This window comes from Mya arenaria, chromosome 16 (assembly GCF_026914265.1).
Source record: "Mya arenaria isolate MELC-2E11 chromosome 16, ASM2691426v1".
Lineage (NCBI taxonomy): Eukaryota > Metazoa > Mollusca > Bivalvia > Myida > Myidae > Mya > Mya arenaria.
This window is the reverse complement of record NC_069137.1, coordinates 39,488,988-39,514,569: the sequence shown is the minus strand read 5'-3', so window position 1 is coordinate 39,514,569 and position 25,582 is coordinate 39,488,988. Positions and strand designations below refer to the sequence as shown.

The 25,582-nt window shown below is 34.0% G+C and overlaps 1 protein-coding gene across 1 annotated transcript; it reads right to left on the bottom strand.

The window, feature by feature from the left end:
- Positions 1–16,664: 16,664 nt before the first annotated feature.
- On the bottom strand, positions 16,665–19,926 carry LOC128221059 (uncharacterized). Its single transcript, XM_052929481.1, has 2 exons — positions 19,210–19,926; positions 16,665–17,168 (listed from the first exon to the last, which is right to left on the bottom strand). The coding sequence occupies exons 1-2, from the start codon at positions 19,625–19,627 to the stop codon at positions 16,846–16,848; spliced, it is 741 nt and encodes a 246-aa protein (XP_052785441.1). The 5' UTR covers positions 19,628–19,926; the 3' UTR covers positions 16,665–16,845.
- Between the last annotated feature and the right edge of the window lie 5,656 nt (positions 19,927–25,582).

The window sequence follows — 25,582 nt, the reverse complement described above, 5'->3', positions numbered from 1 at the left end:
GAACAGACAACAGAGCAAGTTTAGCTTAAACTTTGTACATCGGAGAGCTAGTCAGAATATTTTAACAGAGTTTGGGCATGGTTGCCATGGCAACAAGGTGAACAACTCAACAAACTTTGAATGTAAAGCTTTCATCAGATTTTTTTTAAACTTAAACATACCCCATAGCTCAGTGGTTAGAGCGCCAACTTATGGGTCAGGAGGTCCGGGGTTCGATCCCCACCCAGGTCAAACCAAAGACTAGAAATTGGTAGTAAGGACTTTCCTCCTTGATGCTCAGGACTTCGGTTAACATAACACTGGTTCATTGGTGTCAGTCCCAGATGTACCTCATAAGTCACAAGGAGAGTCAACGTCAAAAGTGCTAAGCCATTGTGGAACTCTCCTCTAACCAAAAGGACAGCATCATGCAATAATGCTTGGCCATACAACAAACTTACTCAGAACTATCAGAATATTTTAAACAGACAGCAAGCGGTGACTGCTAAAACATTACATCTTTCTTGTGCACATTTTTTAGCCAAGAAAGTTAAGTTTTATTTTGCCTCTTTCAATATTTAACAAAGAAAGCATGGCATTGAGGGCCATATGCCAGTTTACAGACTGGGCAGAAGACTGATGATGTTATATGACCAAAGCGAAGCTGAGGTCCATATAATATCATCAATTTTTATTGCACAGTAATCTGGTGTACGGCCCTCAATGCCATGCTTTATTTGTTATATTATACAGAATTTTATTCCAAATTCCTTGAATGACAGTTAACCATAATATCAGTATACTGCACTTGATACCGTGCGATGGCGTCAGTAAATTCATCTTAATAAGTGTTTTTGTTGGGTATGATTAAACTTCACTTTGAGTATAATGTGGAAAAAAAACAATATCTTGAACACCATCAGCTACTATTGCAACACTGGTGCCTCTGAAAAACCCTTAACATTTGTATTGGTTTGCTACACTTACGCATGACCTTTGAGCACCAAAATTCCTTGACTCTGGGCCACTGATTATGTTATACATTGACCAGAGTATGGGGCCGCTCCTAAAAATTATTGACTTGCTCATGTCAAATCAGATAGTGAAAGAAATTTTAAAATGAAGTATAATATACTGAAATATCTCATATAATTTTATTAAACAGTGTTTTCTGGAAAGCCAAATAACAAATAGCAAAGCTTATGCTTGCATGAGTCGAGAGTTCTTGTCAACGTTATCATATTTACATTCATGGTGACAGTAGAAATGAATTTGAAAAAAAATAGACCAAAAAGTATAAGTTTTTAAAATATGAAAAAAATATCTTCAATAGTTATGGAAGAAAATGTATTAAAGATTTTATAAATCTGGTTGCCATGGCAACTAGAGTTATTCATACAATCATAGAGTTCTGTGAACAGCTTTGAAAGAGAACCTTGGCAGGAACAACTATGGAACATTTTATCATATTCCAGTGAGTCTATTAACAGTTTTTAAGGAAAGTTCATGTTCCAATAGCCTGCGAGCGATGACTGGACGGACAAAGTGTTTCTTATACAGCCCCCACCATCACAGTGATGGGGTAGTGTTGCCTGCAGGCATGTCCAGCGTGGCGCTTAGTGTTTCCTGCAGGATTAAAAAGGGGCATGGTATTTTTATGAAAAAAGGGCACTTGAAGCGCGATTCCGGGTGTATAAGTTCACATTAATCAAGTATTTTTGGTGGTTTAAAGGGGGTTTATGTATAGGTTAGTCCATGCTTGATGCCGACTACAGAATATTTCCCGAGTGGGCGGAGCCCACGAGGGATATATTCTGTAGTCGGCATCAAGCATGGACTAACCATTTTAGCACCTGGATTTGGGGCTCAGTGCGAATACTCGTAGAAATTCAAGATATTTTAGAAGCAGTCATAATTGAGAAAAGGCACTTAGGAATCTGTTATTTTCTTGAAATTTAAGAAGACATTTTGAACAGACTCATTTTTGACAGCCACATTCAACAAGTCAGGGTTGGCGGGAGAGTGAAATGAACAAGAGTTGTCACATTAGATCCACAAGTGTACTTGTTATCAAACACAATAAGATAAGATGAACACAATATGCTTAATTTATATTTTAGTTATTAGCATGGAGCTAGGTCTGTATATTTGCTTTATATGTATACTGTTATCAAATAAAATCCCCTGTGTTTTAGCTATTCAAATATTTATATATAAAAGGACTAGTGTGAATAAATTTTAATCCTTTCTGCAGTCACCTAAACTATGATATTCCGTTTTATTGGAGCATGCCCTTGTGGACATCTGTGACCATCATTGTCATAGACTTAGTGAAAAGTGGCTCAGTTAGTTCATGGGCGTGTATGGACTACATAACATAGTCCGGGCTTTTCTTGGCAGCTGATTAGACGAGAGCCCCAAACCAGGTGCTAATAAATGGTTTTAGCTGACTTGTCTCATCTAGATACTAAACAATCACCCTTTATCAACTATTGATTTTCTAAATGTATAAAATGCTCTATTGAAAAGTAATTACAGGGTCTGAAGTGTTTGCGAATAGGACAAATGTATGACCTGTTCACTTTTTTGTGCTATGGAAAACTTTACCGTAGTTCATTGTCAACGCATTTGTTCAGATAATTAATATTCATGATGGGTGGAGTTTTATTTGAATATTCTGTATTAAAAGGGTTAACATTTCAGGTAATTTTACAAATTTCGTGTGATAGGAACAAACAGAACCCACCCATGTCAGAGGGCTCCGACAGGGTGTCTCTGATCAGAGTCTACACATTTTGTAGAAGTGACAATATTGATATGTGTGTCCATAGAAACAGTACAGATGTAGATCAGAGGATTTTTTTTTTCAATGATTAATGTGAAAGTGCCACAGAGCATACCCAGATCAGAGATCTCCTACAGAAGTCTGCTGATTTTGGTATATATCTTTTGCAAAAATGCCACTGGTTAGGGTGTTTGCTATTTAACAAATTTAACAAGTTTGAAATGATAGTTTGCATTTAATATAATTTACCTGTGTATATCTAGGTACCACTGAAAATTTGTGTGTCCAGTAGGACACAGCTGGTTCCACACGGTCTGCACGACCTCGTTCCCTCTGAAAGGGTCGTGTGTTTCGGTATGGGCCGAAAAGCCCCCTGGCAGTAGCTGCTACTGTACTATTAATACTACTGGAACTAGTACTAGAGCTTGTAGTACTAGTAGTGGTGGGTGGTTGGCTATCAAGTAATTCTGCAGCCTGCCGCAGCAAGGCGGCAGCTCTGAGTTGTTGACTCATACCTGTTGAAATAGTTTTAGCTTTCAGTCAATTGCTAACTACAATGCCACCATAATCTACTTTTAATAATCTTCTCTACTCAATCTACTTTATTGCAAGGTGGCATCAGCCGCAATGCGTAATTTTATTGGTTTAGAATTTGGCACTACCTGGAGTCAGAAATGATCTGTTCCAAGTCGCAATCCTAAAAAATTGCGTATAAAAAATTATCACATAACCGTGCACACGTCACAGTGCCATATAAATCGTATAGCACTGCCTGGGAGTGTATATATTTCTAATGACAGTTTCCGCTGCATGTAACGGGATACCAAATGACGTCATGTTGATGACGTTGTCATAGACAACGTTAGCATTTTAGCGCCAAATATCAGAGTTGCTTCATAAAAATGCTGTACAGGTGTTTATGTGATAAAGAGGATATTAAATGTGTGTGTTTACTAATGAATTTATTGAACACATTGGATAAAACTATATTATGCTTGCCAAGGCTCACAAAATATATCATTTTATCAAACTTGTTCAATAAATTCAATACTAAACACACACTCATTTAATATCTAGATCTAGTGTATGTAAACTTACAAAGAGCATAAACACTGGCCAGTATGTGCAGAAACTGACAGGTTGTACATGTTTTTAATGAAGTTTGTATCAAATATATTTGCTACTTTTCATAATGGCTTCTTCAAAAGATGTATCATACCTACCAAGAATATGTTACATAATAAATCATTTGAACTTATCTTATTTTTCATGTTCAGTTATACAGCTGCTTACATTGTGGCCTATCACATGCCCAGGATATACGTTGAATATACCCACACTACTATTAGAAATAGATGTCAATTTTGCATCGGAACAGGGGTTTAAATGCTGTAAATAATCAACTGTAGACACCATTTTGACACATCTGTTAATTCTCTTTAATCAAATAAGAATATAAAATAATATTCTTTTTTATCCTGTCACTGTTGCCCCTAGTGACCTAATAACAGGGTGCCTGATAAACTTGTTGATATCAGGTCAACGTGGTCATGTGACATGTCTATATCAGTCAATGCCTTTTATGGGGACTACTTTAACACATGAACTCTTTTTGCCTATGGAATATGCCGATAGCTTACATTTCTATTATCAAGACCGCAAAATTACGTATTTTCCAATTTTGTTTTATCCTGTTCTTTAGTACCGCATATATAAGTCGGCGGTTTTATTCCGGACTTTTTATTACCGGTGTAGACATACAAACTGTCAACTGAATCGAACAATCGATTTCAAATGTCGCGTTTTGGTTTACATTTCGTCGCTGAATAAAGTTTCACCGGCATTCTTAGATTGTTTGTCTTATGTATCGTGTTTTCTATGCATTTACAATTTTGGACTCAACTCAGGAAGCGAATGATAATGTTTTTGATGTGCAAAACAACGACGGTTCAAGTGAAAATTCGTGGGTGGGGGTTTAACTTCGATAAACATAAGAGGAGAACACTTTTAACATATAAGCCAAACGTCGACGAAAAGAGATTATGATGATGACAGGATAAATGGAATAACAGGTCAGTGCCTAATATGGACAAGTTTATCTGGTTCGGCTACGGAAGACGTTTTGGATCGCTAAAGCTCCCCAAAATCTGTCTTCCTACGCCTTACCAGATAAACTTGTCCATATTAGGCACTGACCTGTTATTCTCTATATGTCCCTTCTCTTATTTGGGTAGCGAATAGAACAGGTGGCGAAAAGTCAGGGCAGCGAATCGATTGGGACGAAACTCAGGGTGGCGAAACGACCGTAAATCAAAAGAAGTATTCACCGTGGAAGCATGCACAACATGGAAACAATTGCGTCAAAATGTCACAAATGCCAAACGATTCCGTGTATAATAACAGCTTACATATTCGATTTGTTGGCAGTGTTTTCCGTCCGCCAGAAATCGTGAAACAGCACGAAATCCTGTGACAAAATCCGACATGCGGACCTGAGTCAGATCTGTTTATTCAAACCTCCCATGAATCGGTATTAAGCAACACTATACATCTACGGTTTACATATATAAATACCAGACAATATTTCAAAGGTTACGATAATCATACAAACCTTATAATCCACAATGCGTAGAGGGAACACGCTCCTCGCGGTAGGAATTTGCCGTGGTATTTTTTTCAGGTAACACCGTTGCGCACCTTGCTAATCACGGAAACAACCGAAGATAATGGTCCCCAGCTTTATATGAATTTAGCTTCGTCACGGATTTATACAAATGCTTGTTGTCTACTGCTTGCTGGCTGTGTTATAGTACTGGATGTTTTCGCTTAGCATAACCTTAACTTCTTAATTTGAATTATAAATAAACTATTCGTTCAGATTCACGCAAGCAGTTATTAGGCAGTAGTCAGCAGACATTTGTCAGTCTGTAGATAAAATCTAAAATTAACAAGTTTCTAATATATGGCAGCAATTTGGAATTAAGAAGTAGTAAAATCTCTAAATGTGCGTAACATTTGTATGAATGCACATGTAAGCAGTAATGATAGAACAAAGATTTACCATAATATCAATGTAATTTACATACAAGAATAACACATTTATATGAACATCATATATGGCAGCTATTTGTAACTAAGATGTAGTAACATCTCTAAATGTGCGTAACAATAGTACGAATGCGCATGTTAGCAGTAATGATAGAATATAAATTTACCATAATATTAATGTAATTTACATACAAGAATAATTCATTTATATGAATTGATTTTTTACTTAAATACCCTTCCATACTAATAAGTAGCCTCGCGCGCGGGTAACAGTTCATACTGTTTACCGGTCAACAGTTCAAAAATTGTAGTGTTGATCACTAATTCTAAAACAGCCGAAACTAGTGAACTACATATGGCATCGGTTAAAAACAACATTTGTTAACGAACATATTATGTGACGTTGTGTATCTTTTATCAGTAAATCCGGTTCCTTTGCGAAGGGCATTGCCATATAAAATAGCATACCTACCATATACAAATATACTTTAATTGCATCTAATGTCTTCTTCATCTCAATTGGAATTGGCCTGGTCAACCTTTCAATGCCACACAGTTTGTTTGTTGTAATGTGATCGGAATTTATTCCTTACATTTATTAAAACTATTCAAATTATATAAAAATAATGTGTGGTCACTCAACATACTTATTTAATATCTGTAATTGGAAATGTCGATACCTAAATTAGGAACACAAACGGGTGTTTTTAAAACGACGAATTGCGACGATAAGGACGTTTCTAGTATTAAAACTTATTCGTGACTCTTTTTAATGCCACACATAACATGTGTCAAAAACTAAAGCAAACTCGACATCGTTTAAAGTACATGTTCGTAGAAATTATGTAGCATTTATATGTGAATTACCTGTATGACGTTACATCAACGAAATTGGTCGGATCATGTACATTCATTTTGATTTCGATTGACTATCGGATCATTGTCGATTTGTTCCGATTAAGACGAATGGCCGTGTTAAATAAATATATTAAGAATAGCCAAAGATGTCATAAATAAACCTAATTTCTTTGCTTAACCTTAATTTCTAGTGACAAAATAAAAACATAATACAATAAAATAAATAAATAGATAATTTAGATGACATATCACTCATTTCACTCGAGAACAAAAGCCTTAAATTTAAAGCTAAATATTAAACAGATATTCACGTTTCAGAATGTACACCTTAACACATTATTGTGGTGAACCCCTTTGGTTGAATTGTTTGACCGGTTAGAAAGTTTTTGTAAAACCTGATTGGCCGAGCAGCGTTAATGCAAATATCTAACGATTTTATATTCCAAACGGATAATAATATTGTAAGCAATGGGTAATTGATTCGCAAAAGGAACGTTTTCAATCTTTATCCATTTAACTGTAACGGTCGTTTAAGTTTTATATCCATTCAAATTCTAAAAATCAATTGATAAAATACAAACATATCTAATAACCCCTGGCAGATAAATACCTGGCCATTCTTATTGTATAGTTTGGCTATAAAAATGGTAGCTCGGTATTAACAAGCGTACAATTAATGCTGAATTTAAATCAACAATGGTATTTTATGCCATTCTTTGAAACTCGATGCTATCGGAAAAATTTGATTTCATATTGGATACTTGTGTGAGTAAATTTGATGAATTATTTTGGCAAGGAAAATTCATTTCTTGTTTAAATGTGCATAACATTCTTAAAATATCGAGAACACAAAAAGTAAATATAAATTTTAGTTTTCACTAAGTAAGATATATTTCGATCTTACACATAAACAAATAATTATCCCATATTCATCTGTGGTTCACGATATACTTATCCTTTAGTTAAGCTTTCGAAGTAGACAGGATATCTGGAAGGGCAGTTGTATCTTATATTTAATTTCTTTTACACAGCCGATACAACAGAGTATATAAGATTATAGGTATGCTTTATATGCTCGAATAAATAATATGAAACAAAAAACAACAACTTAACAAAAGCCCAGGTCTTCTGGAGCTCGATTTAAAACTGCGTTCTTGTTAGCATCGTTCATGGATGCATTTTCTGTAAGCCAAATTCATTTTTATTACACTATATTAATATAATTTTTTTTTTATTTTGCTAATAGTTTCCTTCATGTAAGCATGCGCCAATTTCGCATCTTCACGTGAACAACACTTTGTATCTATATGTCCTTGTCCGAAGCAAAACTTTCTTCCAACCTCAATATGAAACATAATGCGTCCTGTTATACCGTATCTTCTTATCACTTTATAAGGAATTTTCACGTATTTTTTACTGTCTACATGAAGCACACGGACGCCGTCGTCGTCGAAGTACAAGGTAGCGTTACCAACTATTCCGCAAAAGGAACCATTGAGGATCATACCGGAAATGGCATTGGCTGAAAGAAAAAAAATCGACATGTAGTTAAAGGTGTTACACCTGAAATAATAACTTAGCGCATTTATCAGACAGTTGATCAACAAATTGATAATCAAATAAACTTTTTCAAGAAATTTGACATTTTTGATTTATTTACATAACAGTTAAAACAAGAATTAATACAATAGTAGAAATAATCTGTTTGATCGGATTAAAGTTGTTATTCATTGTTACTATTTATAACTTATTAATAAAAACTTTTGAAATATTCCTTTAACGGACTTGTAACTTGTTGTTACTATTGGAATCAAATTACTTTGTACAGATGGCGGTCTAAACTCTCGATTTTCGAATTGAAATTTTGCAAAGATTCGATGTATACCGCGTTACCCTGTAATCCATATTGAAAAGTGACATTCTATTTTTTTTTAACATTGTTTTTATCTGTAACACTGTGTCTTTTGTGACCACGTATGATCCATATAATCTCATGTTTTGGGAATGGAACTTTATGTAATTTGTATGTAAGTATAACACACGTATAATGTAAAACGAGGGTTCTTTGATAAGATTTATCTTTTACGCTTTTTCTTTATTCATGATTGTTGGGATAAGAGTAAGGTTAGTGCACGTAAACTGGTTAAAACCTGTAGTAAATTAACATTTCACTGACCTTTTCAAGGCGGTACCTAACAATCATTAATAAAAATACCTAGTTCTTTATAAAGTATATATGAACTGTGCCGTGTGTGGAGTTTTGTGCTGTTGTTCCATGTTTCTAGTTTGTGATTTCTTGTTTTTGTGTTATATTTTAGATTTAAAATGACAGTTTATTGTTCCGTTTTCAAAATGCACGCCAAATTGTATGCAAACGTTATGTAATTTCGGAAATGACATCGTTGAATTTGTTACCCAGCCGAGTGCGAGCTCACGTTTGATTTTGAATTGAGAACGGGTTAAATTTGAAAACAATTAAAATGTGATAATGTTATTTTTCTTAAAAAAACATTATTTTTATTTCACTGATAATTTGCTATAAAACACCGAAAAACATATAATTAAACTATGTAAATCTACATAGCATGAGCCTTTCCTGTAGTTTATTACAAATGAGACTGCTGCAGACTTATTTTGAGGTTATTTGTGAGTTATTTGGGGGTTATTTGGGATAATATGGGGATTTTCATTACATCTGATGAGTGTGCGTGCATTTATCTTATTTCATGAAATTTATATTGAAGGGGCTCAATATAGGCACCACGTAAAGTTTTTAGATGCTAACATTTTATTTCAAGTTTATAGCATTGGTATGTTTATTTTATTTCACCACAATAAGCGAGAAATGTTTGGCAACGAAGCTTTTAAACCCAATTTATGAAGGCAAATGACACAATCTATTATGACTTTGTTTTTGTTTTGATAAATAATAATAATCAATAATGTCAAATTATGGATAACGGCAATCAATCAAGTGTGAACCTATATTACGCCCATTTAATACCGTGTAATCGAATTCTAGAATTAACGATCCTTCATAATGAAGTTAGACGCAAACAGTTTTGACATGCTTACTCACCAGTTACACGTATAAAACATGGCAGTTAGACAAAATAACTTTTTAATTAGACAAACCTATTTCAAAGTTGCGCATTATGATAGTCAGACATTCAACTTGTCAGTTTGAAGAAATGTCACCTAGGTTACAAATGCCAACTTGTTAATGAGACAGGGTAGCATTATTTTAGCATTATATATTTAGACATTACGTTCAGATATACTAAAACACAATATTGAAAGTTGTAGTACGTCAGTTGACAAAACAAAATGTCAATTTAACATTATTTCTTCCGTTTTGAAATTCACTTTGACATTATAACATAATATAAATGGTATATCACAAAATAAGACAGTTAGGGCGTTCCAAAATTTACAATCATTGTGATTGAAGTCAAACATAATTTACTTATCGTGTCTAAACGCCCTTTAAATTACAAAAAAAGGCATAATCACGTCACCTTGAGTATCTTTCGGACGATCAAGTTCGATGTCCTGTCTTGGATTGACACCCTCAGCAGATGTGTAACCACCGCCATTTTCTTCGGTCCATAGCTCCTGTTGGCTTTTGTCTAGAATAGTGTATGTGCTACCATCGTCATTTCCTTTGTTCCACAAATGGCATTGGCTCTTGTTAAGAATATTGTGTTCTTTTAGAATACGGTTATGTATGTTTTCGCAGACAGCACAAAAACATTTTTCACATTGTTCGCAGTAACACACTGACTCCGAGTTCAGTCCATTTTCTTAGCAACTTGTACATGGGTAATCATATATCATATCACTATCCATCGTTACTTCGGAATAAACTTATCGCGTTTTAATAAATGTTTTTCATGTACATTTTTGTGTTTGATAAAAGCTATTAATACACAGCTGGATTTATATTCCATATAACAGATAAACGACTCGATTATTAGTAGTAACAAATGGAATTGAAAGAGAACAGTTTACCTATTGCCATGTCAATTGTTCACAAGGAGTTGAATGAGGAGGAACGAATACATATCCTATCCAGGAGTTGGCCAATTCATCATTTAACTTTTCAAGGAAATAATACGGCTCAAGGAGATGTAAATTAAAATCCTGTTTGCAAAGGAACACTTTTATTGATTGATAACACTCAACATTGGCACGAATCCACATGTTTGATTGATTACAATAATTGGGAAAAAGTGGTCGAAAATCATTCATATTGGTAATATAAATTTAATACTTTATAATACACCATTTTTATTAAAGTAACTATCTTCCATTATCATGCCAAATGCAACGCAATTAAATTAAATTACAGTTTTCCTTACGTTATTGTAAAACAGCTATAAACTGCTTTCTTTGACGTCAAGCTATTTTCATAACTATATCAAACGGACATATTGTTCTTCATATATATAAGGACACATCAACTTAAATAGTTAAATCATGACAAGAGACATGAACATACACTTATAAATATAATTGTTACAAGTGTGTCGCCGTGTCTTCAGTCACATAGTGAACCATGTTCGAGAGTGTAGTCGTTGATTCAGCAACATATTAACTCTCGTATCAGACAGACACATGTGTAATTGTAGAGTCAACTCTATAACTACCGTGTGGATAAATTACAACGCTTTTTACTTATACCGCATTATACGTATGTAAAGCGTTGTCATTGGCAGCATAGTAAAACACCCAATTACATCAGCTGCAACCCATTGGGATGAAATAATACAGTCGCGCTGAGGTGTTCACGTTTGCCATAAAATAGTAGATGTATTTCATTTCTTGTTTGAATGTACTTTATATAGTTATTGAAGAATACAATACATACGACGATTCAGAGGAAATTAGCAATGTTTATCCACAAAACATTTAATTTAGAGTCCCTGTTGTAATGATCTTAAATAACTCAACTTAAATGATATTTGTAACCACTGTCACCTCACTATGATTAAGTTATAATTTATGTGTACTGTCTATGTCTAATTTGTGTTTCGAAAGTACCTTGTGAGTAAAGATTAAAATACGTGTATGAGTATATCGTGACCTACGATCGATTGTTAGATGTGCATTTATTTATATATATAAAATGAATGCCATTGGTGTATGTCCATGCGCCTATGGCCTTTATGCAATTAAATAAACTATGAAACTTTATTATCACAACTCGAGGCTTATGATTCCACTTATGGTGTTTGGTTGGTGATAATTTCTCAATGGGGTTAAAGCTATCAATTTATCTCCACCCCCCCCCCCCCCTCCCCAGATAAGTAGATTCAAATGGTTTGCCACGCTGGACATCCTTATCGTGCTTATGGCTACAGATTAAAATATACCCGTAATCAACTACTTTTCCATTGTCATCACATACCTGCCACCGTTGTTGAAGACCGTCGTGTACACCACGATGGAAACATTGCCATATGGTAATTTTGATTAATGAAATCTTGGTAACCTTGTTTCCGCATAAAACGCTAGGCTCTGGTTAGGATGAACCATTTACACGAAAGGCCATGCAAAATACAAATTATTATCTTACGAGGGAAGGTCATTTTCATGGTAGTCAATTTCATTGTCAGTGGTATCTTATTATTTCCTGCTTTCTTATGGATAAAGATAGTTTGACCATTTTCGAAGTTTGGGTTTTAAATGGAGTTTTATGAATAACCTTAAGGAATGGCGATTTTGTTATTTAATTGTTATTGTTTTTTGTCGTTTCTTGGCTGTTAATTTTTTTTCGCATTGGAACGTACATGAGACTGGTTTAGTAAATGTTGCCTTCCATTTTAGTGTATCTATTACTTCATCCATTTAATTTATCCATCTTTGTAAATATTTGGTGACATTGGAAAGGGACACTGAGTATTTGGAAGTCTTCCTTTGATCGAATTCAGGCAACATTCAACATTTTCAAATCGATCAAATTGGTGTAAAGTCAAACCATGAATAAGAGTTTCAGGTTGTAAACATTCTCGTCACAAATGAGAGGGCAATACAAACAATAAAATAGAATAAACTGAGCACGTTATGATAAGTTTGTTAAGAACACCGACTTAACATGGTCAGCTTTATGTTGATGTAAAGAAGTTAACGTTAACGACAGCACATATATATATATATGTACAAAACAAACAATGACGGCGCACACAGCGTAGCATCGTTCTACAAAATTTCGTCGAGTTGATTGTTTGGCCAAGGATTACATCGTTATAATACAAGCAAATCTAAAATATTTTATTCGTGTCGAAGCAGAAATTTTCATAGTTTTTAATATGCTAAGGATTAGCTTTCTTTCTTTTCTCTAAAAATAGTTATTTAGGAATTACTGTCACTTTCTTGCTTGTTTACATCGGTTTTGAACTACATGTGAGAACCCCGTTGAAGTCACGTGATTCCTCACCAGGTAAAATATCTACGTCAATAAACGATCAGAAGGACGAGGGTTAAAGTTAATGAGGAAGTGTTGAACGACCATATATACATTTAAGTTGATACAATCTTGAGAGTGTTTTCGTCTCCACCTTTACTTAATATAAGAAAAAGAGTAGGCGTGACCATTTTTATACCAGGTGGATGAATAAAAACGCAATTGACGAAGTCTGTGCAATATTACATAACGTTGTTATTTAGAGTCTATTACAAAACGTCATCCCTCGTGATTGAAAGTATTCACTCCCACTCAATCTTTCTTGTTTAATCTTAATAAATCGGGCTGTGGAGACCGTAGCTGGTTTTAACATTAAACTTTTAACAATAATACGGATATTATAAACATGCTAAACTAATATGAAGCAAGTATTGTTAAAAGTGTTAATATGTATAGAAAATTAAACAAAGTAACTAACACGCGTGGATATTAAATTCAAATACCCTAACCGGAATTCACAAGAGTATCAAAGTGGTAAACACTTGACCCCTTCATATAAGTTAATTGAATGAATAAGTGTATCAATTATAGTCAACAACGACTTGACAGTTTCATTGTTTTCTTTGATGTACTTAATTAAGTTCGGTACGGATATATACTGACTATTATGTGAGATACATCACGCGAGTCCGGACCTACCGATGTACATTTGCTTTATTGTAATTTCGTTTTTCGATTTTATGCCAATTCAGAAAGCAACACTAGAAAAATTATGGCGTTTTTTCAAAACTTTTGTAAGATACGTTTTTACAAGTACGTCATTGAAATGCCAATGTCCAATGCTAAATTTGAAATAACACGCATGGCTTCATAACAACGGTACATACTTGAACTGTCACTCACGTATCATTTATTTTTCATCAATGCATGTACAAGTCAAACCTTGACGTCGGTTTACATTAACCAAATTTTAATTTATTTACAGCTTTTTGTCGACCATTCGGTAGATGTTTCCGAGACTAAGGCAGGATTGCACATTTTTCTACATATTTTACATTCATATTGTCTCAATCGGCATCTCAATGCTTACGTAGATAAAATATGACACCGACACCGAGGAACAACAGTTTTGACTGTTACACAAATACCCAGGCAACAACTGTTTCGTTACCTAATTATATATTTTTTTAAACACGAAAGAGAACTTACTTTTGTAAGGCGAATATATGTGAAGTTTCAACACAAATAACAACGCGTTTTATTGATTTGTTTACGTTTGGTAATGATCTTAATTATCGGCCGAGGGCAACAGTTCAGAATGTCATCTCCGACACCGAGGGACAACTGTTTTGACTGATACACAAGTTCTCATGCAAAACTGTTTTATGACCTGATTATATATATTTTTTTTTTCAAACACGAAAAAGGCAAATAATTTTGTTAAACAAATATATATTGATTTTTTTACAACAAAATATCAACGCTTTTTATTGATTGGTTTACGTCAGGTTATGATCTTGATCATATAGCCGATTGAGCGCTTGAAATATTTTTAGTGTTCTCCATGATCTATTTAAAATAAAAATTTAAAATTAATACTTGAAATTCACGAGTTTTATCTCAACGGGAATTGGCCTGCTCAACCGTTCAGTTTGTTTGTTATAGTTTAATTGGTATTTATTCTTTACATTGATATAAACTATTCTAATCATATCAAAATAAAGTGAGGTCACCAAATATCCTTATTCAATTCATATGTTGATACTTTATTTGCGAACACCAACGGTTGTTTCTAAAACGACGTGACCATCAAGACATTTCCTAGGTTAAGCACTACTTGAGACCTTGTTTAACGACATACTAAACAGCGTCAAAAATACAAGCAAACTCGACACCGCATAAAGAATATTTTCGTAGGCAATATGTGACTTATATATTATTCAACCGTGTGTCGTTATATCAACGCAATTGGTCGTATCGTGTATATTAAGCAAAGCGGACGTTTCACATTCATAACGCAATTGGTCGTATCGTGTATATTAAGCAAAGCGGACGTTTCACATTCATAACGCAATTGGTCGTATCGTGTATATTAAACAAAGCGGACGTTTCACATTCATAACGCAATTTGTCGTATCGTGTATATTAAGCAAAGCGGACGTTTCACATTCATAACGCAATTGGTCGTATCGTGTATATTAAGCAAAGCGGACGTTTCACATTCATAACGCAAATGAGAGCATAGCACCAAAAGGACACGAGTCAGAAAATGTTCAAAAGCAGAGAAGGTAATCCATTGAATTATACAACCATGTAATAATATGGCAACATATACTGTTCCATCTCGCTCTTACCCTTGTATTTCATGATTAAATGAAATTTCCTGATTCTTGATTTCGATGGACTATCGGATCATTGTCTATTTGGTCGATTAAGACGAATGACCGTGTTAAATGAATATATTAAGCATAGCCAAAGATGTCATAGATGAACCTAATTTCATTACTTAACCTTTACAATCTAACGACAACATCAAAACATAATACAATAACATAAATAAATAAATAAATTAAGTTGACATATCACTCATTTCAATACAGAACAAAGGCACAAATTTAAAGCTAAATATTAAACAGATATTCACGTTTCAGAATGTGCACCTAAATTAAGACATTTGTGTGGTAAACCCGTTTGGTTGAATTGTTTGACCGGTTAGAAAGTTTTTGTAAAATCTGATTTGCCGAGCAGGGTTAATGCAAATATCTAACGATTTTATATTAAAATCCTGTCTGGTGCTCTCCGTTGTAGGACAGTCAACAAATCCGTACCCACCGCCATTTTGGGAGTCATAGTGCATCTTTAATAATGTTATACATATGCTAACCGAAACCGAATTTTCATTGCCTAAATATGTTATCCAATATTATATCATTAAATATCTGCGATATTTGTGAGCGTTCGAAGCATAGGATATACCATCGTTTATTCAAATTCACTTTTACTGCACGCCTGACAAGACCGATGTTCTATTTTCGTAGCAAAACTATACTTTTAAAGGACGAACACGAAGGACGATATTAATTACACACATAATATGAAATATATGTATATATGATATAGGTGGTCACAAACAGGATTTCGAGCCGGTTAATCTGTGGGTTATGATTTTTTTTCTTTTTTTTTCCAATGCTTAGTGTAAATTAATTCATCAGAAACAGATAGAAAATTGTAAGTGTTATACGTTGATCTGTAAAAGGCTATTGACTTCTTGCCGCATTATAAATATCTAGTAATGTTATTTCAGTTCATGACCTCAATGTAAATGATGACATGATGACGTAACTTGATGAACGCTCTGAAAGCGTTAAAAGGCTGTAGGCTTGACAAGGGTGATTCTACTTTTTACAGTTCTGTTTAAGGGCGATAAAATATCAATCCTAAAAAATCCGTTTGTGTATTAGAGATATATTGTGATCTTACATTGAAACACATATGTTTGCTATAATCACCGGTTATTCGCGTATAACCTATTCTTTATTGGGACTTTTACACGAATGAGACAACAAGCTATATAAAACTTATGTCGTTTTATATTATCGAATATCTTATAAATAACAAACCAAACATGAAAACAGGTCTTTGAGAGCTCGATATAAAACTGCGGTTTTCAGCATCTTTAATGGATGCATATGTTTGAAGACAGGTTCAATTTCATGACATTCTATTATAATTAATATTCATGTCCATTAAGAAAATGCGTTCGTCTAAATTATACACATTTGTGCACAGTCTTTTTTCTTTTGCTAATAGTTTCAATCATGTAAGTGTTCGCCAATTTCGCATCTGTACGTGAATAACACTTTGTATGTATAAATCCCTCTCCAAAGCAGAAGCCCCTACCAACTTCAATATAGAATATACATCCTTCTATACCGTATCTTCTAATCATATTTAAAGGAATTTTCACATATGTTTTTCTGTCTGTATGTAGTAAACGAACGCCTTCGTCGTCGAAGTACAAGGACGTTTTCCCAACTATTCCGCATAATTTTGATAAAGGGCTGTCGAGGACATTCCCAAAAATTTCCTTCGCTGAAAGAAAAAATAACATCAATATTAAGTTCAAGGCAATGTAATTGTAGTGATAACTAGCGAGTATATCAGACAGCATTCTCATTCATCAGAGGTTCGATCGTTATAAAATCTGAATTGTACGTCACTCAGGTGAAGGTACGTAACTCTGGTAAACGAGAATGATCAGACAGTGGATCAAAAGTTCTGTAAAACGTATTTTTTTCTCATTGTTACTTTTGTAGCCACATAACACTGAACAGATGGTGGCCTTAACACTCGTACTTTGATTGGACACTTTCAAAAGAATCCATGTGATGTTACCAAAGTAACCGTGTAACACAATATTCTAATTGGGAAAAATACTTTTCCAGATATCAAAATTCCGAAAAACAACACACATGTATTTCATTATAACTATTGTAACCACGTAACTATGATCAGACAGTGGCCTAAAAACTCGATTTAAGGTTGGAAATGTCTTCATTGTAATATTTATGCTATGAATAAATTGTTTGTAACTTGGTAATGTCTAAAGGGTTTAAAAATACAAAGCTTATATTTGATGGGGGCGATTTGGGTGCTAATTATAAACCTTAGTGTATGTCTTTGACATGTGGTTATGTCTGACTAGCACACTTTTTTGTAGTGCTTACATATTGTTTAAATTTAATCTAAAGACACTGAATTCAGTGTTACAATGGACCATACAGGAACAAGCCTGTTCGCAAGGACCGAAAGGCGTATGAGCTAGAGACACAAGACTATAAACATCACATACTCATACAGTCGAATCCCGTTGGCTTGAGCTCCCAGGAACCGGCGAAAATACCTTAAGAAATTAGAGCCAACCGGGATTGTCAGTCTTCAGTATAAATAAGTCCTTTACATCCAGTTGGAGCCAACGAGTATTTCCAGCCAAGCGAGTTCGATCTAACGGGGTTCGACTGTATACAAACACCACAAACAGACTTAAGACGCATTCAGATTACTTTATCGATAAATGATTGGATAAAGGCGTCTAAACAGTCATCCAAACAACGAATTCTCTGGAACACGAGTCTACTATACTAACTTTAATTCAATGATGTAAACACGAAGGATGCGTGTGTGGCCTGAGTTCGTTTGCGTGTTGTTTGTATTTGTGTATGAAGTGTTTATTTGTTTGTTTTATAGTCGGTTGTGTCCTGACCCCGTGTCAATACACAGAGATTGTTTTATTTTAGTTCGATGACTGGGCGTATGCATGCTGTATTATTGGCTTGCAAAGAGACATACTTTAAATCTAAATATTTTTTTCATCTGGACGACCATTCAAAATGAAAAATAATTTAAAGTGATATTCAATTAAAATAATATGATCGCAATGTATAAGTAATAAGTCTTCATAAAACACTAAATAGCATATTGGCTCGATATTAAAACATATCAGATAGGATATCAGTCAGACATAGTAGCATTTCAGTTAGACAGAGTGACATGCCATTTACGCATTATATCAGCTTCACTGGTTAACATGTCAGCTGAAAAAAGCTCATGTCGGTTGGACATGCCAAATATATATAAAACTATGTATATAAACATTACCTTTAGACATACGAACTCATAAGATAGACATTGTAGCACGTGGCTATGACAAAATAACAAGTAGTTAAACAGAGGTGCATGCCTGTTCGAAAAACAGAAGTAGCATGTCATTAAGACATTACAACATTTCAGACATACACTATTACATCTGAGTTCATAAATATATAACAATAATGGCAATCTATTTTTATTTACGGTCTTTGTCATTGCTTTAGCGACGTAAATTAAATTTGAGCTGAATTTTTACCTTGCGCGTTTTGTTGCTCTTGACATAAATGGTGACTTCACCAAGTTGCAGGCGTTTCATTGTATCACAATTTATCTTTCTCAAGTATTCAATCATTTCCATTGGTCATCAAATTGATTTTCACATCCACATACAGGTCATTGAAGTTAATATATAGACAAGTGAATAATATACAAGACCGTAAATGTATAAACCAGACCGTATGGTAAAAAGTCATATTTACGTCACCTGGAGTAAGCTTAGGACGATCACGGTCCATTTCCTTCCTGGTGCTCTCCGTTGTAGGACAGTCAGCAAATCCGTGCACACCGCCACTTTCTTTGTTCCATGACAGATATTGACTTCTGTCTAGCATATTGCCCCGGACGGACGCGCTGTTGACGTAAGTACTGTCATTCTCCTCTGTTATATGATGGCTTTCGTCAAGCATATTGCCTCGAAAAGACGCGCTGTTGACGTAAGTACTGTCTTTCTCTTGTGTAGATGATTTCTGTTGACTTTCGTCTAGAATATTGTTTTGAACAAACCCGATGGTGTCGTAACCATCGGCATTTTCTTTGCTCCACAAATGTTGGCGGCTTTTGTCAAGGACACTGTGCTCCTTAAGAATACGGTCATGCATTTTAACACAGACAGCACAAAACATTTTTTTACATTGTTTGCAGAAACTCACGGACTCCGAGTTTATTTAATTTTCCTGGCAACTTGTACACGGGAAATCATAAATCATATCACTATCCATCGTTATGTTTTGATGTACTAGTCACGTATTATAAGAGGCTCAATATGAAATATATCTGCATTCAAATTATTCAATGTTTGTTTACAGCCTTTAAAACACAACTAGACATACTTTCGTACTTATAATAAACGTCACAAATGTTTAAAATATCAAAAGGAAACGGTGTTACTTACATTTCATACTGAACGAGTATGTTAACATTATATTTGTAAACAAGCAGCTACGTGCGGAAGAACAAATACATTGTCTATATCGGATGTTGCCTATCTTAGTCATTCAACTTTTCAACCCAGCATTGTGAAAATCAAAAGTAGGGGATCCCTGTCCTTGATATACACATTATAAATAACTAATTGATGACACATAAAACTGGCGCGATTCTATAAATGGCATACTTTCCAAAATTTTACATAATCATTGTAACACCCTATTAATATATCATTGCCATCAAATGAATTATGTCTCATTTCTTAAATTAAGTTTAGCAAATAAATGTCGTTTTTATTTTTGATATGTATTTTCTTTATTTTTTCCCAGTGTTCGTACAATGATGCTTTTTATTATGAAACTCTATGATCACACAATTTTAAGCATTTTATTTAATAATTGTTTGTGATGCTCACAGCTTCAAACAATGATTGCATAGTATCTTTGAAAATATTTTGCATTCGGTACTCTGAATTGTAATCCTCCGTCTGGAGATAGAGTTGGGGTCCCTTATCATTGGGGTTTACCTATAAGTTTATTATTATTTGTTTTATTACAAGGTTTCCTGAAGTAAATGCATGCTTTGATAATATTTACCTTTTCCGTTTTTATTTTATTCAGGATTGTTGGGATAAGAGTGAGTTTTGTGCATGCAAACTGGTTTAAACACCCCAGTAAATTAACATGTAACTGACCGTTTTAAGGCGGTACCTAACAATCCTTTATAAATACCCCTTGTTTTTAGCTCACCTGAGCGCGAAGTGCTTAAAGTGAGCTATTGTGATCGCCCTGTGTCCGTCGTCGTCGTCGTCCGTCGTCCATCGTCAACAATTTGACTGTTAACACTCTAGAGGTTACAATTTTGGTACAGTCTTAAAAAAAACTTGGTCAGAATGTTACCCTCAATAAAATCTTGGACGCGTTCGGTATTTGGTCATCTGGGTTTAAAACTAGGTCACCAGGTCAAATTAGAGGAAAAGCTTGTTTACACTGAAGAGGTCACATTTATGACTGTTTCTTCAGGAAACTTGGTCAGAATGTTAATATTGATGATCTCTAGGTCAACTTCCAATCTGGGTTATGTGCGATTGAAAACTAGGTCACCAGGTCAAATTGAAGGAAAAGCTTGTTGACACTCTAGAGGCCACATTTATGACCATATGTTCATGGAACTTGATCAGAATGTTATACTTGATGATCTTTGGGTAGAGTTTAAAACTGGGTAATCAGATGTAGAAAACCAGGCCACTAGGTCAAATCATAGAAAATCTTTGTGAACACTCTCTTTGATCACCATCAAACTATGTCAGAATGTTTGTTTTATGAAGTCTATGTAAAGTTAGAAACTGGGTAACCTGAGTTCAAAAACTAGGTCACGAAGTCAAATTATAGAAAACATTCTTAAAACACTGTTGAGACCATATTTTCTACTTTATCTATATGAAACCTGGTTAGAATGTACTTATTACAGCAAGGTAAGGTTTGCAACTGGGTCATCCGTGATATTAAAAAAAGATCATCCGTGATATTAAAAAAACAAACTTGGTCACTAGAAAGGATCTAAGTAATAATTTTTTTAATTTCAGCAGGTATAAATGTTTTGGTTCCATACCTCATGATTATATGCAGATTTATTGACAATATACTCTGTAATTTAATAAAAAAGTCCCTCCATGATGAAGTCAAAAGTAAGTATAATAAGTTTCAATGTTTCGTGCATTTTCATGTAGAACAAGTACTTAAATCACAGTAACTGCTAAAATACATTCTGAGTTAAATGAAACAATTTTCATGTTTATACTCCAACCATAACAAGAACAGAAAATAAAAACAAAGACAAGTATGCATCGTTTCTAAGGTAGCAGACGACCAGACTGACATTTCAAATTCTCTATAACAGTAATACCCTCAACTTTAATATTTAACATGTAGCATTGAAAACTAGTTCTAAATTTATATTTATAAATTTCACTCTCGTTGCACTTTCCATCGCCCTGAAAAAAACACTTATTCCCTCCCCCTGTCACAATTGGCCTCGCCCTGAAAACACTTATTTCACACTTGAATTGGATCAGGTGAGCGATACAGGGCCTTCAGGCCCTCTTGTTTATATTTTATAATTATTAACTGTCACGGGAATTTTTCCCCGTTACTACATTTAAGGTGAAAATGAGATATTAGTAGTTCCCAACTAACCTATTCTTTTAGAAAAATAAAATAAAAGTAAAATAAAAATCTAAATAGAACATTTAAAAATTCCTATTTTAAACGAAATTATTGAAAACACTAAAGGGCATATGTTAATGAAACACCTGGAAATTTAAGTTCAACCATTCACGTTTTAACTTCATTTGAGATTGTTTGTATAAGAGTATGGTTGTGCATAAAAACTGGTTTTAACTCCAAGAAAATCTACATTTTACTGTGCGCTCAAAAACGATCCCTTACAATTCTTGATAAACACATCTAGTCTGTCTATAGTATATATATGCACTGTGTTGTTTGTGGAGTTTTGTGTTGTTGTTCGATTTTTCTTTTGTGATTGTTTTGTTTTTGTGTTGTATATAATTGGCGTTTACCCTGTGCCATTAAACGAGGTTTATGTTTAAACTTTTGGCTACTATGCTTGTTTCTGTAGTTTTTCACCTAAATATTAGCATCAATGATTTTTTTTAAAACTAATGCCCGAATACAATTGCAGTACAATGTATTATATACTATTATTATTCAACATATTTATTTGCGAACGTTATTTGCTTTGTAATCGCTCTAAGTTTGTATTTGAATCCAATACTTTGACTTATAGGAATAATTATATGCGATTATTTATATTTTCAATGATTACAAATGCCAAGCAGCTGTATTTAATTGTGATGCTTTCATTTTCTATAATTTTATTCAATCTAAATAAAATAAACAGCTGAGGTCGAGATCGTCTTTTGGCGACCTTTTCGTCAGCCAACCCGATCACTTATTCTTCTTTGTTGAAAGTGAGCAAGGAAATTAAATTAATCCGATTTTGAGCTGATATTCCAACATCGTTACAATGTATTTCTAAACGTTTAAGCAATATTTTCTTCTGCGTATTTTTTAAACCGGAATAGCCCAGTCAGTTACGTTTTTTACTTTAAATAGGGACGTCGTTGGTTCTATTTAAACTATTTTCATTACTATGGTAATTATAGGTTAACAAAAATTCGTTGCCTGAACGACGACTTAGCTCCTTGTTAAAAAAATTACAAAAAGACACAGCAGCATACGATGTAGTAATTTTAACGTTATCATTACGCATAATTCTATGAATAGGAATATTGCAAAACCAGAAAATTTAAAAGTTAAATATTAATACCTGGTCATAAGATTTTTGCACAAAAATAATAACAAGTACTTTTATAATTGTCTTTTAAATCATCTTATTGTGTTTTATTTGTCATGTGACTTGTGTGTATAGTTGACACAGCGCAACAGGAAACAAAAACCTACATGTATAACACCACGCTTGAACACAAACCTACACATATTTTTCATGTGACTTGTGTGTGAAGTTGACACAGCGCAACAGGAAACAGAAACTTACATATATAACACCACACTTCAACACAAATCTACACGTATTAAAACAAGTGTTGCTAGTACATTGCATGTATCCGTGTCTATAATCAAACACTGTTCCATATTTGAGAGTGTTATTATTCAATATATGTTAATTGCTTTAAACACAGAGCTCAAGATGTGTTCTTTGTAAAGCCGATCAATAGTCCGATTTGGTAAAGCATCAGATAAAAATATCTAATTGAAAACAATGTATTTGAAATAGCAAAGTCTCCTATGTAACATGCCAATTTTTAACAAAATCTGCATGCGGAAGAAAATATGTATCGCCTTTTCTGGATAAGATCAATTCATTATTTACTTTTCAAGAAAATAATATGGCTCAACAAGATGTAAATTGAATTCCTGTTCGTAAGGAAACACTTGAATCGACTGATGACCGACATATCTGGCAAGATTCCAAAACAATGATGATCTACACTGATTATTGATAATGCTAATAATAAAACTCCCTTTACGTTTATTATTGCCATTAAAGAAAGTATGTTTTAAAAGCATGCCAAATGAATGCAACTCTGTTGAATTAAATTTTGATGCTTATAATTTGTCTTACGTTATTTTTAAACCGCTCTGTACAGCTTTGGTTTAAGACAAGCTAACTAAATATAAATCATGAGGTCAAGCCAGATGAGGTCATTTTTTAGTCAGCTAGCCCGATCAATTGTTCTGTTGCATTTAAATTTTCGTGGAAGAAAATATTGCAAACAATTTTAAAAATATACTAGGAACGATATTTGAGCGACAATAAGTATAATGATCCAATATTGAGCTGTCGCTCAAATATCGTTTCTCGTATATATTATTAAAATTGTTTGCAATATTTTCTTCCGCGAATATTTCTTAACTTGAATAGCTCAGGTAGTTACGCTCTTGACTTTAAATCAGGAAGTCAGAAAATCAAAGCATATTTTCAACAAAATAACAAAAAACGAGTATGTAACTTGAATGTTATCATTACGCATCATTACGCTCATTACGCATTTGCTATCAATAGGAATATTAATAATATTGAACCTTCAAAGCAAACATATTAATACGCGATCGCCAGACTGTTGCAAAAAAGGAGTAACGAGTACGTCAGATTGTCTTCAAAAGGTATATCTTTGCCTTATACTTGGCATGCGGCTTTCGTGTTGTTTGTTGAAAGACAGGTGTAGTTGTTTCTGCTTAAGGACACCCCAACTTAAACCATGAACTCCACGCACGAGACATGAGCGTACTGTTATGTGTATAAGTGTTGTTAATGTACCACTCTCGAAAATGTTCTCGTTGCTTCATCTACACATAAGGTCAGACATCGGACAACTGGCGAATCCTTAATAAGTACCGTGCGGATAATTGACAACGCGTTTTACTTATACCGATATATGGTGTTTAGCGTTGTCCTTAACAACAAAGTTCTAAACAATTACATCAGCTGCAACACTCCGGGATTAAATTTGTTTAACAGACATTATTCTTTGATTTGATACCATGTTTAGAGTGTCTTTGTTGCTTTCGCGTACAAATTAACTGAATATATGAACAGTAACAAGTAGATCGTAACAGTTTTATAACTGGCCTAAGAGAACAGTTGTTTTTACTAAATACTTCATATAGACACTAACCTGGCTTTTCACTTTAAAAAAGTCCCAATTGAAAAACAAGTAATTGGAAATAATGCTACAAACAACCAATTTAAATAGTTCCAAAGGCAATGATTTTTTTTTCATTTTTTACACTGAAAACTATCTTTCTTTGCAATACAGTGTCAAATTAGATTAAGCTCTATGCAAAAAGACCACCCGTTTCTTTTCTTTCATTCAACTTAAATTAAATACTGATACCTTTACACAAGCAATCTTTTTTTTCTGTATTAACATCCGGATCTTGATCAACGGGGGACAGATAACTGTTGTCTTGAGCCAAATACCGGGCGGATTTATTAGAACGCTATTGACTTCAGCCGTACTATGTTACTTGAATGGTTGTTCTTGAGAACGTGGTACAAAATAGCAACCCTCATGATTGACATAATACACTCGCGCTTTTTCAGTCGTG

What these genes read in the sequence shown, in the direction of transcription:
- LOC128221059 (XM_052929481.1), bottom strand. Translation starts at nt 19,627, where the DNA reads ATGTTTTGTGCTGTCTGTGTTAAAATGCATGACCGTATTCTTAAGGAG. An exon ending in TCGTCCTAAGCTTACTCCAG is followed by an intron (nt 17,169 to 19,209) that starts GTGACGTAAATA and finishes TTTTTCTTTCAG; the next exon opens with CGAAGGAAATTTTTGGGAAT.